General features: G+C 42.4%; 2 protein-coding genes and 1 long non-coding RNA gene across 3 annotated transcripts; all 3 read right to left on the reverse strand.

The window, feature by feature from the left end:
• Positions 1–436: 436 nt before the first annotated feature.
• Positions 437–3,491, reverse strand: LOC145115494 (microtubule-associated protein TORTIFOLIA1-like). Its single transcript, XM_079051788.1, has 4 exons — positions 2,589–3,491; positions 2,283–2,474; positions 1,045–2,205; positions 437–904 (listed from the first exon to the last, which is right to left on the reverse strand). The coding sequence occupies exons 1-4, from the start codon at positions 3,285–3,287 to the stop codon at positions 704–706; spliced, it is 2,253 nt and encodes a 750-aa protein (XP_078907914.1). The 5' UTR covers positions 3,288–3,491; the 3' UTR covers positions 437–703.
• Positions 3,492–4,261: 770 nt separating this feature from the next.
• Positions 4,262–4,721, reverse strand: LOC145111388 (uncharacterized). Its single transcript, XR_013710254.1, has 2 exons — positions 4,585–4,721; positions 4,262–4,494 (listed from the first exon to the last, which is right to left on the reverse strand). It is a non-coding gene; the product is annotated as an uncharacterized LOC145111388 (long non-coding RNA).
• Positions 4,722–4,954: 233 nt separating this feature from the next.
• On the reverse strand, positions 4,955–6,081 carry GDC1 (Ankyrin repeat family protein). The gene is made up of 2 exons (XM_079047669.1): positions 5,756–6,081; positions 4,955–5,421 (listed from the first exon to the last, which is right to left on the reverse strand). Exons 1-2 carry the CDS (start codon positions 6,029–6,031, stop codon positions 5,164–5,166), a joined length of 534 nt encoding a protein of 177 aa, XP_078903795.1. The 5' UTR covers positions 6,032–6,081; the 3' UTR covers positions 4,955–5,163.
• Positions 6,082–15,527: the final 9,446 nt, after the last annotated feature.

The following is a 15,527-nucleotide window of genomic DNA, read 5'->3' on the forward strand; positions in this document are numbered from 1 at the left end:
TTTAAGCCCACAACTCACCACCGAATCAATGGAAGGATGTGTTTGTTTGAAGGATTATTTGGACAACATTGAAATGATACAAAATTTTGTTTCACTCAGAAGACTACTTTTACTATCTGTCGGGTAGTTCATCTATGAAGAAGAGATTATCACCTCCAATTACCAACGTAGATGATGTGTCATTGAAGACTTAGAAGTGCATGTCAAAGCCCTTTAATGGCAACTATATTCCGATGTAAACAACCAAGAGACCTAGGTAACAGATGCACTCCATTATGAAAATTCTCTTGAGTATGTATTATAATAAGTTAATAACAAATATAGGAAAATAGTTTCATGTACATATCTCCAATGATTCAAACAAACACAAAAAATCAATTGTCCCCAAGGTTTTGTAATAAAGCAAAAGCACATGAAAAACCAAGCAATTACTGTATAGTTTAAAAAAAAATAACTTAGAACCACCATATAACGCTTAGATCTATACAAATTTCATCATCTTTGTTCGTGTATATTATGCAAGAAAGGTTACCAATTTATAGTTTGCTACCAATTTATGTGTTATTTTAGTTAACTTGCTAAAATAATGCAAGAACTGGTAGCAAACTGAAACATTGATACATAAATTAGTAAAAAAAAAAAAAAAAAAGTGTAGCTTCTTTGCATAAATAAGTTGATTATATTCAAGAATGAAAACGAGATACTATTTGTTTAATAAGTGTTGCATACTAATATTCCAGGCTGATGCCAACTGCAATAAAAGTTGGTCTGGCATCAGACCTTCCCAGTCCTGTGGAGGGTCAATAGTTGTCGAAGCTTCATTCAAATTCACCAAAATCTCCCTTTTCACTTCCATACGAATTCCTATCACATCATTTCCATTCTCTACAATTGTATCCAGCATCTGCAAACATAACAGAAACAGAAAAAAAATCCATAAATAATTTTTTTTTTTTTTTTGTGTTTCTTCCATACATACTCATAAGTGTAAATTACCTTTCAGCCGTGAAGATAAAAAAAGTCAGATAAAGAGGTCAGTCATACCTGTTGAATCCACGACAAACAGATGTCAAACAAGGTAGGTTCCAAAAGGAATTGAGCAACCGCATGCAAAACTTCACTTGCCACATCACCTGACAGCTGGTCAACCACGGGCCCCGTCTTGTCCATTAGCTTCACAAGCAAAAGATCATCACCAGTAGACAAAACCTCACCAAACGCCACATCCATGTCACCTTCACAAACTCCATCCATTGCATTTCTCCAAGCATTCAAAACAGCATTCTTTTTCTCATGATCAGGTGCAGTTGCAACCCCTCTAATTGCTTCCAAAGTGGCTTCATCTTTTGAAGCTTGCCAAACGCCTCTTGCTGAAGGACCAGGTCCAGCCCCTTTAGGCAACCTATTATCCCTATCCACCCCTTTTCTTAACCCTATTTGCATATGTTTATAATTATATCCCCTACCACTCATACTTGAACCCATGTTAGGGTATTCAGAGAACCCATTGTGATTGTACTTTCCTACCATATGATTACTACTACTGCCTCTTTGACTATACATTGACACTGATGATAAACTGCGTGACATGTCTTCAACAACTCTCTCTAGGCCCCACACTCTGTTCTCTAAAGTCACCATACCATCATGTGATCCACCTTTGAAATCCTGCAACATGTTCATGATATAAGCTTGTTGTCTCTCCAGTTGAAGTAACTGTCTTTGGATGCCCAACAAATTTCCTTTACTCTCTAATTCTCGCTTTCTAGAAGACGGATCACCACCTTGTTTTTGCAAGTTGACCGGTTCCTCTTTTGACTTTGACTCTGCATTGATGTCTGGTTCCTCTTCGTTTTGTGTATTTGAAGATTTGAGGAGTCTACGGGGGAGAACGACTTCGACTTCACCTGAAACCCTAGTTTCAAGTCTTTGAAAGAACTCAGGGTTCAGTTCCTTATCACTTAAAGGAGGTGGCTTCTTTTTTGTCCCAGTTGTCTTTTCGGATACATTTTGAGATTTTGTTTCACCATTCTTTGGTGGGGTCTCTGTTGTTTTAGCATCCAATTTTGGAAGCTCCTTTCTTGACGACTTGGATTGTACTTGAGAATCTTCACCATGACCAGGTGTTTTTTGATCTTCACAGCTTTCTGCAATTTGATTCCATAGTTGCAGTGCTTCCGTTATGCTATCTCTAACAGGTTTTATCTGCAACAATTAATCCAGGATTTTGATGTATTCAACAAAATGGATATTTTACTTGAAGGTAGTTTATGGAAAAGAACCTTATCAAAGCGGATTGCTTCAAGTATTGTTATCGTAGAAGTTGGTTTTTCTTTAATCAAGTTACTTGAATGCAAAGCCAATACAATTAAAGTGTCAGCAGCTGCCTTTCGAGTTGACCAGTCAGAGCTACTAAGACATTCATGAATGCTTTGAAGCAGTGGCTCCAAAGCTTGTGGAGAAATAGCACCAACCTGCAAAACCCAACAAGTGTCATAATTAAGTGAGTAAATTTTCATGAATCAAATGCAGGTATGGAATTCTTTACACACAGGAATAATTAGGTAGCAAAGCATTATTGACCAAACCTGAGAAAGCCTTGAAACCACAGGCAAAAGGGCAGAATTTGCCAAGAAATTAGGACTATTAAGGAACTTGCAGATCCTACTACAAAGCTTTTGAAAAGTCAAGACCGGTGGATCACAAGCCATTTCCACCATCTTAGCCATACACGATGCTGCACCAGCTTGTACAGCTTTGTTCTGTTCATTCATAGCTTCAAACAAAGGCTTCACAAACAACGAAACCACAGACCCCATATTATTATCACCTCTCTCACCCTTCAAATACAGAAAAGAAAGATGTCCAATTGATTCACGACACGAATCTTTAACACCGGAATCGGAATCTTTAAGCCTCTTGACAATGTGGGCTATAATTTTTGTCAAATGGCTGGCAGCTGATTCGGTGTGGGTGGCGCAGAGGAAGGAAAGGAGTCTGATTGCTTCTTTCTTTACGGCGGGTTTGTTGGTGGTGGTGTCGTTGGTGGCGTCGTAGAGGGAGTTGAGGATCATTGATATGCCGTCAGGTGAGAGGATTTGAATGATGGTTTCGAGGTCTTCGACGGCGATCTGGTGGGTGTCTCGGTCCGAGAGTCTGGAGAGTGATGTCAAGATTCTTTGTCTGAGTTCAACCATGGCGAGATGAGCAGATAGTGAAGATGATCTTGAAGAAGGTGGAGATGGTGTTACTGGGGGTTTTGTGGGTTTTACAGATTTGGTTGACATTGTGATTATGGGTTGGTTTCGAAACAGCAAATGAAATTGGCGGTGGTGCCTGTGGTGGTGCAAAAAAAGAACCACCAGTGTAGAAGAAGAAGGAAGGGTTTGAAATTGGAAATTGAAAAGCCCCAACCCCAACTGCTTTTTTAATTGGGTGGTTCAGTAATACCCAACGTGAAAGCAACGATCAAGATTCTTAGCTGGAAAAATCAAAATCAAATTTTGAATTCGGAAACTGAAAGTCTAAAGTCTAAACCCACCCAATTGTCTTTCTAATTGTAATTTCTTATTGAAATATAAAGTTTTTGAAATATTGTATTATTATATTATATTTGGACAAATAATACTTCAGAAGATATATTTTAATTAGTGTATAACGTAGTTTGTTATATTGTATTATTATACTATATTTGGACAAATAATACTTCAGAAGATATATTTTAATTAGTGTATAACGTAGTTTGTTATCATATATAAGAAACTAAAACTCAATATCTCAATTTCTGTTTTAGGTTATAAAACCTTTTATATATCTATAAATTTATAACATAAAATCTTTAATGTTTATATATACTTTTTCTAGCATATAATTAACTAAACGTACATATATATTATATATGTGATTATTCTTGTATGTATTGTTAAAAAAAATCTAACATTTAAGAGTAGGTTATAAGTTTATAAAAAAATAAGACGGACTCTTTTACTAAAACATATATTTATTTATGTTAATTAAGTCATTAATCTGCAACGTGATATCTATTTTTAACCACTAACTCGGACACTATTTAATCTATTTTTCAATGGCTTTTGATACAACAAAACTCAATTCTCAATTCTCATGAGATATATTGGTAAAAAGTTTAAATGTAGATAGCCTTACCTCTACTCAATGATGGAGATTGGAGAGTGTAGACCTCCTCAACAAGATGAAGTGTGTGACATACACATATGAATAAAAGGGTATATTTTAAACACCATTACAATTAATATCATTATTATTGATAAAAACCAAGACTAGTACAGTAGTACTCTAGTAGGTTGAGACTTACAATGAACCTTTTATTGAGTAAATGAGTTATGAGTTCATATAGATATAGTTCAATACCACAAAAGTCCAACTATATTTACTTCCTAGTGCTGATTTTTTCACTTCTTTTTCGTGAGGCTCTACCGAGTGATCATGAACATAATTGGGTGGTAGATGGTGGACCTACAAAAACACAACAACTTACTGTAACACAAACTTTATTCTGTAGACTGAAAGAGTAATAGTAGATGAAAGTACAAATGCAGGAATTACCTCATAACTCCATTTTATGATTCAAACTCCATTGTAGCATCGGGAATTGAGTTTTATATGTCACTGATACATTCGATACATTTGGTTTTCTCGCACCAGAGGCGGTGGAGCTCCTTAATAGAGTCCAACGGATCATGCATTCTAATGTCATATCTCCTAGATCTACAAATGTTGTTTTCAAAAGAATTGGTTTTGCCATCCAGAAATGGCTAGCGGCGCAGCTTGTTGCCCGTTTGCCTTCAATCGATATGTATTGAACTATAACATTTCTATGGTTTTTATTTTTCGAAAAAAAATGTCACTGATTAAAACGTTTATGTCTTATATGTCACTGATGACTGAAGTTTGAAGAAAATAGAAGCATCAGAAATACAAGGATAACCATATATTTACATAAACCACATATTATCAAGCCCATTCAACAATCAAGTAAAACTTTGAACTACTACATTTGTGTTTCTGCTAACAAACATTTATCATCTCAAAAGAACACAATGATATTATACATTGTTAATCTAAAATCTCAGTAAAACAAAAACGTAACAACAATAACTTTAATTTTGGGTGTTGAAGATCAGATCATGCCTTTTGAGTGGTAAAACTTAGAATGAAGTTCTTGATTTCATCGTTTACTGCTTTATCAAGTGCAGTCTTTCCACCCGCATCTTTGACATCATATTTGGCTCCAGCTTTCAACAGCTCCTCTATTTTAGGCTTGTCGCCTTCAGAGGCAGCCATCATCAACAAAATGTCAGCAGGGTGAATGTTCATGCTTAAAAGAGCTTCCATCTTATCGTATGTTCCCTCAACAGCAAGCATACCCATGTAATTGAAGTACTGCATAAAATTAAAATTGACTAAAACATAATATTTGGAAAAATTGGGGCCAAATGTAGGTGTCTCATGACCATACAGCCATGGAATTGCCAAAAGCTTTCAATTCCACATCAAATTTGGTGTAGAATACAATGAATCATCTTTTTCACTTACTTCAACAGTATAAGTAAGTGCCCAATACATAATTCTAATGTCAATTGTCATAAATTGCTCCAATAATCATTAATTTTCATGGAACCCAACACATGAAGTCTAGAATTTGATTCTGTAATGTGCGAAAGCGAACAGAAATTTGGAAGAATTCCATACAATTGAAACAATTAAAAAAGGATACCTGCTCGACATCATCCCGGTCAAAATCTTCGCGGGATTGACTGCCGTAAATACCAGCACCCTCAGAATCGACGCCATTTTTACCGAACTTGAACCAACACGTGGTTCTTGAACCACAACTAGGTCCAATTCTTGAAGTTCGCCTGCAAAACCCGAGTCCTTTACGCATTCCCACAAACTGTGAATTGAGTTTACCAAGAACTGGGATCGAACTGTTCATGGGTTTTGTGTCTGTACTCGCGAAGATGAGTTGAACAGTACATGGAATAGTCGCCATTGTTGTACTTCGCTGTATGAAGAACAGAAGACGGGAGGAAATCTCTTATCACCACAGAGTGGATATACCTGCCAAATGCCCTAACGTAAATTGATATATATAAATATTAAAAGGATTTAAGTCACCAAATCAGAGTGGCGCAGCGGAAGCGTGGTGGGCCCATAACCCACAGGTCCCAGGATCGAAACCTGGCTCTGATATAGAGAAAGCTTTGAAACGCCAAACTTTTTTTGGTTTAGATTGCTAAGCTTGTTAGAATATGGGTGACTTTTTTATCATGATTTGACCACTAAGCTCATTAGAACTTTTAAGAACTAGTATTTATTCTTATGTGTGTAAGTGGATGACTCACGACAAAACGAAAAGAAATTTTAACCAAATTGTAATTTATATTCGTATCTAGTATAAAAAAACGTGATGCATTGTCGTGTTCATGTGTAAAATTGACACAATATTAATATGTGTGTGTCGGGTTTTGTATGATTATGTACGAATTAAATAAACTAATAATTATTGTATATTGTATTTGTCGTGTTGGACGTGTTTTTTTAGTTATACAGAACACGACACTGTTTCATGTCGACTAATCACTTGTCAAAATGAAATGAAATTGTAGTGAAATTAAAATTCATGTTCGTGTCTAGCATACAAAAAATATGATGTCGTATCGTACTTATGTATTTGTATGTGTAACACCTTATTTATAGTATGTGGCTTATCATTTAATCTTCTTTAAGTTCAATTTGATTTGGGATTTTGGGAAGGTCGCAACGCAACTACCTAGTGGTCACGGTACGTACCATGTCAAATAAGTAACAACACGACCTTATGTAGGTCGCGACACGAAGCCGCTAGGGCTCAAAACTCAAGATCTCGGACCTTGGGCCCTATTTGAGGAATGAAATTTTTAGGGTTTGCTTTATTCTCAGTCTCCACCTTCAGATAACACTCATTTCAAACCCTAGCCTCCATCTTTTGTGTTCTTAAGCTTTGTGTTCTTTTTTGTGCATCTTAAAGAAGTAGAAGGAGCCTTGTAGTGCAAAGGAGCTTGATTCAAGAAAGATCAATCCATTTAAGTATCTACTTGTAACTTCCCAAAAATTACAAAGAGAATTTTCATTTTAAAATAGATTAACTGATTATACCCTTGTTTCAAAACCATTGAATAACATTTGATTGATTGAAAATCATACATTATCAAAGTTAAGTTCACAAAACTGCGGAAACGAATATCTTCGATGTGTGTGTATAGTCCAGCCGAGCTCTTCTCATGTACGACCTGCTAAATATTTAATCTACAACTATAAGCATAAAGCTTAGGGAGTTCTCCAATATGCCACATATTCCATCATATAATGCATCCACATAAAGTCGTCAGATCTAAGTTGACTTATCAACATACATACATTCATTCATATCAATACAGAACGTGTGAACGTTATTGTCCTCCCATAGTCTTAGGTACGATTATCGTTGTTCTCCCATGCTCTTTCATCCAGGTGTCATGGTCCTCCGATTGTCCTCTCATTCTCTTTCCTACAATTGTTAGGGGTCGAATCATGGTCTTTCATACACTACAAAAAGTCATATGGAGCCAGAGATCATATAAACAGTCAAACAAATGATCCACCCGAGAGCGAAATCGGACAAGAACATCACAATAAGGCATTAGACTAAGAGTTCTCAGGTTATCCAACTTAAACTACATAGAACCAATGTTATCATTACCACATAATCATGTAACATAAACACATAACATATACTACCATATTACATATCCTTGGTGGTTAGCCTTCCCTAGTTACCCTGCTATTGACCACTTCTCAATTAAGTCCTTCGTTGGTTAATCATACATAACCTTGATAACTGGTCTTCCCCAGTTACCCTAACCAATTATAACTCCTAACAGTATCATGCGATCAACATGCAAGACCTTACTAGTCTACTACACCAAGACACTAAGTGTTCTAACTGTACATGCATAACATGGAGTTTATCCTTGTCAACTAGCATACTTGTACCATACAGTTCCTCTATCCTATTATGCAAAGGATATACAGTGGGATACATGGCATAGTGAGAAACTCACCTGAACTAGAGAAACAGAGAAACACGACAACACTCTCACACATTACACTGTTCAATCCTACGAACCGACTAATACCAAAAGAGATGAACCCTCAATAAACAACCCAAATCCTCCAAGTTTGACCCCAAGTCAAACTGGTCAGAAGTCAATGGTCAACGAAAGTCAACGGCCACCATGACGTGGAGACCTCTTGGCCACGTCTTGGGCATGACAGGACAAAATAGATGACATGCAAGACATCGCCATGTCGTGGTCCTGTCCGGACAAAACAATCGTGAAGCTAGAGTTCACCACGTCGTGGTCATTCCTTGTCCACGTCGTGATCATTAGCAGACTCTACAAACTCTAACTCCTTGCATTGATCAAACCCTTGAACCGACTAGCACTAATAAAGACAAATCCTCAATCAGCAGCCTAATCCTCCAAGTTTGACCTAAGGTCAAACTAGTCAAAAGTCAATGGTCAAAGGTCCAAAAATTCAACAGTCAACATCACGTCGTGGCACATCATGCATCACGTTATCAGAAGGCGAGGACAAAACAGTCATGATTCCAAGCACTGCCACGTCGTGGCAAACCCTCGGCTACGACGTGTGTCACACCCCAAAAATTTCAAACAAATTTAAACTTTTAAAACATGTCAAGTTCATCAAAACATTACAACCTTGTTTTCAAAATATTATTTATCAGAGTATTCCCAGAAACATAAACATAATATGAGGAGCTGTACGATCATGCCTTCGCCTTGCCGCGATCCCCTGATGTACCTGAAACAATAAACTGAAACTGTAAGCCTGAAAGCTTAGTGAGTTATCCCCCAAAATACCAACCACATAACCATGCCATATAAACGTACAACCAAACAGCAAGCATAATGAGCCTTCAGCCTGACTGGACCGCCTCGCAGGCCTTCAGTCTATTTGGACCGCTCTCCGAGCCTTCGGCACGTCTGGACCGCCTCGCGGGGCCTTCAGCCTGTCCGGACCGCTCGTCGGGCCTTCGGTCTGACTATCATACCCTCTTGGGTTTGTAGTCTATCCGGGCCGCCCTGGGTATGTTGGCCTTCAGCACAAAGCAGGACCGCCTCAACCCGACACGCAAAGCAAACAACATGTGCATGTACATTCATAGGCTATCATAATAACAGACAAACCGATCTAACAGATCAAATAGCATAGCAACGTCCTAAACCAAGACACCGACCTACCCATGTTATCTCATAGAATAATCCTATAACTAGGATATCGACCGAACCCGATCACTAAGCATAAGCATATCACCATCCTAACTAACAGGATGCGGAACGATGCACATGTTATGCAATAATCCAAATACAAATCCATAAGGGTCGGCCTTGGTGCCTTAGACCCTGTTGATATAGTGAGGATAACTCACCTCACAGATGTCGACTCGGTAGATAGATCCCAACTCTCGAATCACTTGACACAAGCTCCACCACCTATTACCATAGCACAATATACCCATAAGTCCTTAACCTTATAAGGTACTCCATAACCCACTAGTCAACCCCTGGTCAAAGTCAAAGTCCTCAGTCAAGGTCAACAGTCCATGTTGACCTTAACTCGCCGAGTACCCTCGGCTACTCGCCGAGTTCCTTGAAGCACTTTCCAACTCGCCGAGTCATCGAGGTGACTCGTCGAGTTCCTCCGATTCTTGATCCAATTCTAAGGCCACCCGTCGAGTTTCCCTCTTGCAACACGACAAATACACACGCATACATGTCCTGGAGAAAACTCATTCGACTCGCCGAGTTGTTCATCAACTCGTCGAGTCTTATGGTAATCTTCATCGGACTCGCCGAGTTGTTCATCCAACTCGTCGAGTTTACGGCCATCTTCATGTGACTCGCCGAGTCAACCCTGCGACTCGCCGAGTCCATTCAGTCCTTTTTCCATACAGACTTGTTTTGAGCCATGCAGCGGCTCCAAATCACAGATCCAAGCTTCTAGGGCATGCTTATCACGTAAAGTTTCAAACTTTACGTGCATGCATGGCTATAAAGGCTCTAAATGCCTATTTTAAGTTCTTAATGGAGCTTCATGCTCAAGAGGGACCTCAATCATGACCAACATTGTAACTTTATGCTTCTAGAATCCAAGGAGGGTCCAGATCTGAAGTTACAACCTCAGATCTAGCCCATAGCTCATCTTTCCAACTTAATATCTCACCAAAAACCCTAAAACTCAACCAATAGAAGAGATTCACAAGGAAAAAGGCGATTTGGTTACCTCCAGAAGATGATAACTGAGATAAGTGTTGATTCCCACACTCTACTTGCTCCAATCTCCTTCTCCTCCAAGCCTTCTCCCTCCAAAGATCCTCTTTTCAAGCTTCAACACACAATGGACACACACACACGCGTATTAGGGTTTTAGGGAGCTCTCAAAGACTGCAAAGAGGCCAAAGGAGGCTGAGGCTCCTTTAAATAGAGGTGCAAACCCCGGGATTTAGGGTTTCATCTGCCAGCTCCTACTCGTCGAGTCCCAATATGGACTCGTCGAGTAGGTCACTTAACACGCGATCCCACCCCGTTGCTACTCGACGAGTAGGTCAACCAACTCGTCGAGTAGAGCTTCACCCAAAAAATCTTATTTAAACAATACCTGAGAATCGGGGCATTACAACTCTCCCCCACTTGAACTAGACTTCGCCCTCGAAGTCCGTTAGAATAAACAATGTCGGGTAATGCTCGCGCATCTCCGCCTCCGGCTCCCATGTCCACTCGGATCCCCTCCGATGTTCCCACTGTACCTTTACTAAAGGTATTTCCTTGTTCCGCAGAATCTTCTTCTTCCTTTCCAAAATAGCCACAGGCCTCTCCACATAGTTCAGGCGCTCATCGACCTGAATGTCATCCAACGATACCACTGCCTCCTGGTCCATAATGCATTTTCGCAATTGCGAAACATGAAATGTGCTGTGGATCCGGCTAAGCTCCTCCGGAAGCTCTAGCCTATAAGCCACCCTGCCAACCCTGGCAACAATCCTGAACAGCCCAATGTAACGGGGACCCAATTTTCCCCTCTTCCTGAAGCGGATCACTCCCTTCCAGGGTGAGACCTTCAGGAGAACCATGTCACCCACCTGAAATTTCAGCTCAGATCTGCGTCGGTCGGCATAACTTTTCTGCCGACTCTGAGCGGTCTGCAAACGCTGTCTAACCTGCTGGATCTTTTCGGTAGTCTGCAAGACTACCTCCGTCCGACCCATCACTCTGTGTCCCACTTCACCCCAACAGACCGGGGTTCTACATCTCCGACCATACAACAGCTCGAAAGGCGCGGCGCCAATACTGGAATGATAGTTGTTGTTGTAGGCGAACTCTGCAAGCGGTAGGTGGGAATCCCAACTCCCACCAAAATCAATAACGCACGCCCTCAACATATCCTCGAGGGTCTGGATGGTCCGCTCACTCTGCCCATCTTTCTGAGGATGGAAAGCTGTACTAAAATGCAGTCGCGTACCCAGTTCCTCATGGAACTTCTGCCAAAAACGGGAAGTAAACCTGACATCCCTATCGGAAACGATAGAAACTGGAACCCCATGGCGAGAGACTATCTCGCTGACATATATTTCGGCCAATTTCTCTGCCGACGAACTCTCCCGTATGGCCAAGAAATGGGCACTCTTGGTCAACCGATCCACGATGACCCAAATAGCATCAAACCCCCTCGTCGTCCTTGGCATCTTGGTAATGAAATCCATCGTGAGCTGCTCCCATTTCCACATGGGAATCTCCAGAGGTTGCAGCTTGCCATGCGGCTTCTGATGCTCGGCCTTGACCATCCTACAGGTCAAGCACCTCTCGACGTACCAAGCGATTTCTCGCTTCATGCATGGCCACCAATAGCTCGAACTCAAATCCCGATACATCTTGGTGGCCCCCGGGTGAATAGAGAAATGAGACTTATGAGCCTCCTCCATAACCTTCTGCCTAACCCCACCAGACATCGGAACCCAAACCCGACCGCATCGGGTCAATAGTCCCCGACTATCCTGCACGAACCGGGTATTCTCACCCTTGATCCTCTCCAGCTTCCAATTCTCCGGTCGCATGCCCTCTACCTGGGCATCTCTGATCAAACTCACAAGCGGAGAATCCACCGCTGTCCTCATACATACAGCGGGGGTGGAAGACCCAGCTGACTTGCGGCTCAAAGCATCCGCAACCACATTCGCTTTACCAGGGTGGTAAAGGATCTCGCAATCGTAGTCCTTGACTACATCCAGCCACCTGCGTTGCCTCATGTTCAGGTTCAGCTGATCCATGATATGTCTCAAGCTCTTGTGATCCGTGTAAATGGTACAACGGACCCCATAGAGGTAATGTCTCCATATCTTGAGGGCGAACACCACCGCCCCTAGCTCCAAGTCATGCGTAGGGTATCTCGTCTCATGCGGCTTCAGCTGCCGCGATGCGTAGGCTATCACTCGTCCTCTCTGTATGAGGACCGCCCCTAAACCTGTGATGGATGCATCACAGAACACCACAAAATCCTCAACTCCCTCCAGGAGTGTCAAGACTGGTGCCTCACACAAACGCTGACGGAGGGTCTCAAATGCCCTCTGCTGCTCGGGGCCCCACCGGAAATCCACCCCCTTCCTCGTCAGACGAGTGAGGGGTACTGCAATCTTGGAGAAATCCCGTACGAACCTGCGGTAGTACCCTGCCAATCCCAGAAAACTCTTAATATCTGAGGGAGATTTCGGAATCTCCCACTGCATAACCGCCTCGATTTTGGTCGGATCGACCAAAATCCCCTCCTGGTTAACAAGATGTCCGAGGAACTGGACCTCTCGTAACCAAAACTCACACTTCGAGAACTTGGCGTACAGCCATTCTCGTCTCAGAACTCCCAACAGCTCTCGCAGATGCTCCTCATGCTGCTCTCGGGTCTTGGAATACACGAAGATATCATCTATAAATTCTATGAACGAGCGATCAAGCATCGGTCTGCAGACCCGATTCATCAGGTCCATGAACACTGCTGGCGCATTGGTGAGCCCAAACATCATCACCACGAACTCGTAATGTCCATAACGAGTTCGGAACGCGGTCTTCTCCACATCCTCCTCTCTGACCCTGACCTGATGATACCTAGACCTCAAGTCTATCTTGGAAAACCAAGATGCGCCCTGCAACTGATCGAAGAGATCGTCTATCCTCGGGAGTGGGTAACAATTCTTCATCGTTAACTTATTCAACTCCCGGTAATCAATACACATCCTGTGCGAACCATCCTTCTTCCGGACAAAAAGAATCGGCGCTCCCCATGGAGAACTGCTAGGTCGAATGAACTGCTTGCCCAGCAGTTCCTGTAGCTGTGACGACAGCTCCTGCATCTCTGGTGGTGCCAATCGGTACGGCGCCTTAGCGATAGGGGCCGCACCTGGCACCAGGTCGATCCTGAACTCGACCTGCCTCTCCGGAGGTATCCCTGACAACTCCTCCGGAAACACATCTGCAAACTCTCTGACCACCGATACATCGGAAACCAAAATCTGATCCCTGACTCGCGTATCTACCACATACGCTAGATAACCCGCACACCCGTGCTGGATGTACTGCCGAGCCCTGGCAGCTGAGCAAAACCCTGATCCCACTATGGTGCCCTCGCCATATACAATCAGTTCTCCCCCACTTGGGGTTCGAACTACCACTCGCTGGCCCTCACAATCAATCATAGCACCGAACCGACTGAGCCAATCCATGCCTACAATCACGCACACCTCCCCCATGGGGATCGGAATCAAATCTATCGGAAAGGACACCCAGAAAATCTCCAAGTCACACCCTCGATAAACTGAAGAAGCAGAAACCCCATGTTCGTTGGCGATAGAAAATCGCAACGGACACTCCAGCTCGCCTACTGGCACTCTGAACTCCCTACTAAAAGTCTGAGATACAAAAGACCGACTCGCCCCCCGAGTCGAACAAAACCAAAGCAGGCAAGGAGTTCACTAGAAACGTACCTAATCACAGGTACAACAGATAAGCATACAACAGATATAGTAAATGAGATAAAGGATAGAAACGTACCAGCAACCACATCCGGTGCTGCCTTGGCCTCCTCGGCCGTAAGCTGAAATGCGCCCCCCTAAGCCTTCGGGGGCTCTGCCCTACCCTGTCTCCCATCGGTAATCCTCAGTGTAGCTGGCGCTGGAGCCTGCGCCGGCTTGGCCGCCAGCTGTGGACAGTTGGTCTTCACGTGACCAACCTGATGACAATGATAGCATATCCTCATATCCGAGGCAGGGGCAGACTGACGGTAGTCCCTAGCAAAATTCCCCTCCTTGCCACACCTGTGGCACCCGCTACTAGATCGACAAGCTCCAGTATGACCCTTGCCGCACTTTCCACAAGTGCGGCCCTGCTGACCCCCGGTCCTAGAATCAGCGGTCTTAGACCGCTTCGGCGCCGGCTGCGACTGCACCGGGGCCGGCCGATGCTCCCTCAACTGCAGCTCGATCTCCAACTCACGCCGCCTAGCGGCCTCCTGTAACTCCAATAGAGTATCACATCGCTGTGTGGCAACAAACTGTCGAATATCAGTCTTGAGCATGCTCAGATAACGTGTCATCTGGACCTGCTCAGACGCGAACTCAGGGCAGAACATCGCCATCTCAGTGAACATGCAGGTGATCTCCGTCACCGTCTCTCCATCCTGTCTCAGACTCAAAAATTCCTGTGCCAAACGTTCCCGCTCGACCCGTGGAATGTATCGGGTGCGGAACATGTCCCGGAACTGCTCCCAAGTAACCGCAGCTCTCTGCTCATCCGTGTATGTGTTGGATTAATGTCTAAGTCCATAACTATAATTGGTAAGACTTGACCCGACCCGGCATGGTCCATTTGGGTTGCATGGCATCATGCATTTGGATAGACTATAATGAGAGAAATAACACTTAAGGTTGGTTAATATATTATAAGTTCTAATATATTAATAAGGTTATTTAATTAGTATTGATCAAGAATTAATTTGGAATTAATTAAGTGATCAAAAGGAGACTAATTAAATATATAGGTTGATTGTGTAAATCATTCATTCTTATATATGTGGGCTTGTGATCCAAGATTCCTTATGTTGGACTAAGTCCATGGGGTGACCCATGGATACTCCATGGAGGTTAAAATCCATGGAGCATAAGGAATGGGTAAAGTTATGAGTTACATGGTGTAACCCTAATAGCCACCATATAAAAGAATCCCATGGCTCAAGAAATCGTGCACTAATGTGTGAGTGTGAGGGCTAGACGATTTCAAGGAGTGTTCAAGTTTCTCTCAAGTTATTCCAAGTGTATTTGGTGTTGTGTAAACCATTTGAGGTGTCACACTTGGGGCACTAGGCACTCAAGCTTCATGAAGACATTCTACATCAAAGAGGTA

Source organism: Lactuca virosa, chromosome 5 (genome assembly GCF_052849685.1).
Source record: "Lactuca virosa cultivar CGN04683 chromosome 5, Lactuca_virosa_CGN04683_v6, whole genome shotgun sequence".
Lineage (NCBI taxonomy): Eukaryota > Viridiplantae > Streptophyta > Magnoliopsida > Asterales > Asteraceae > Lactuca > Lactuca virosa.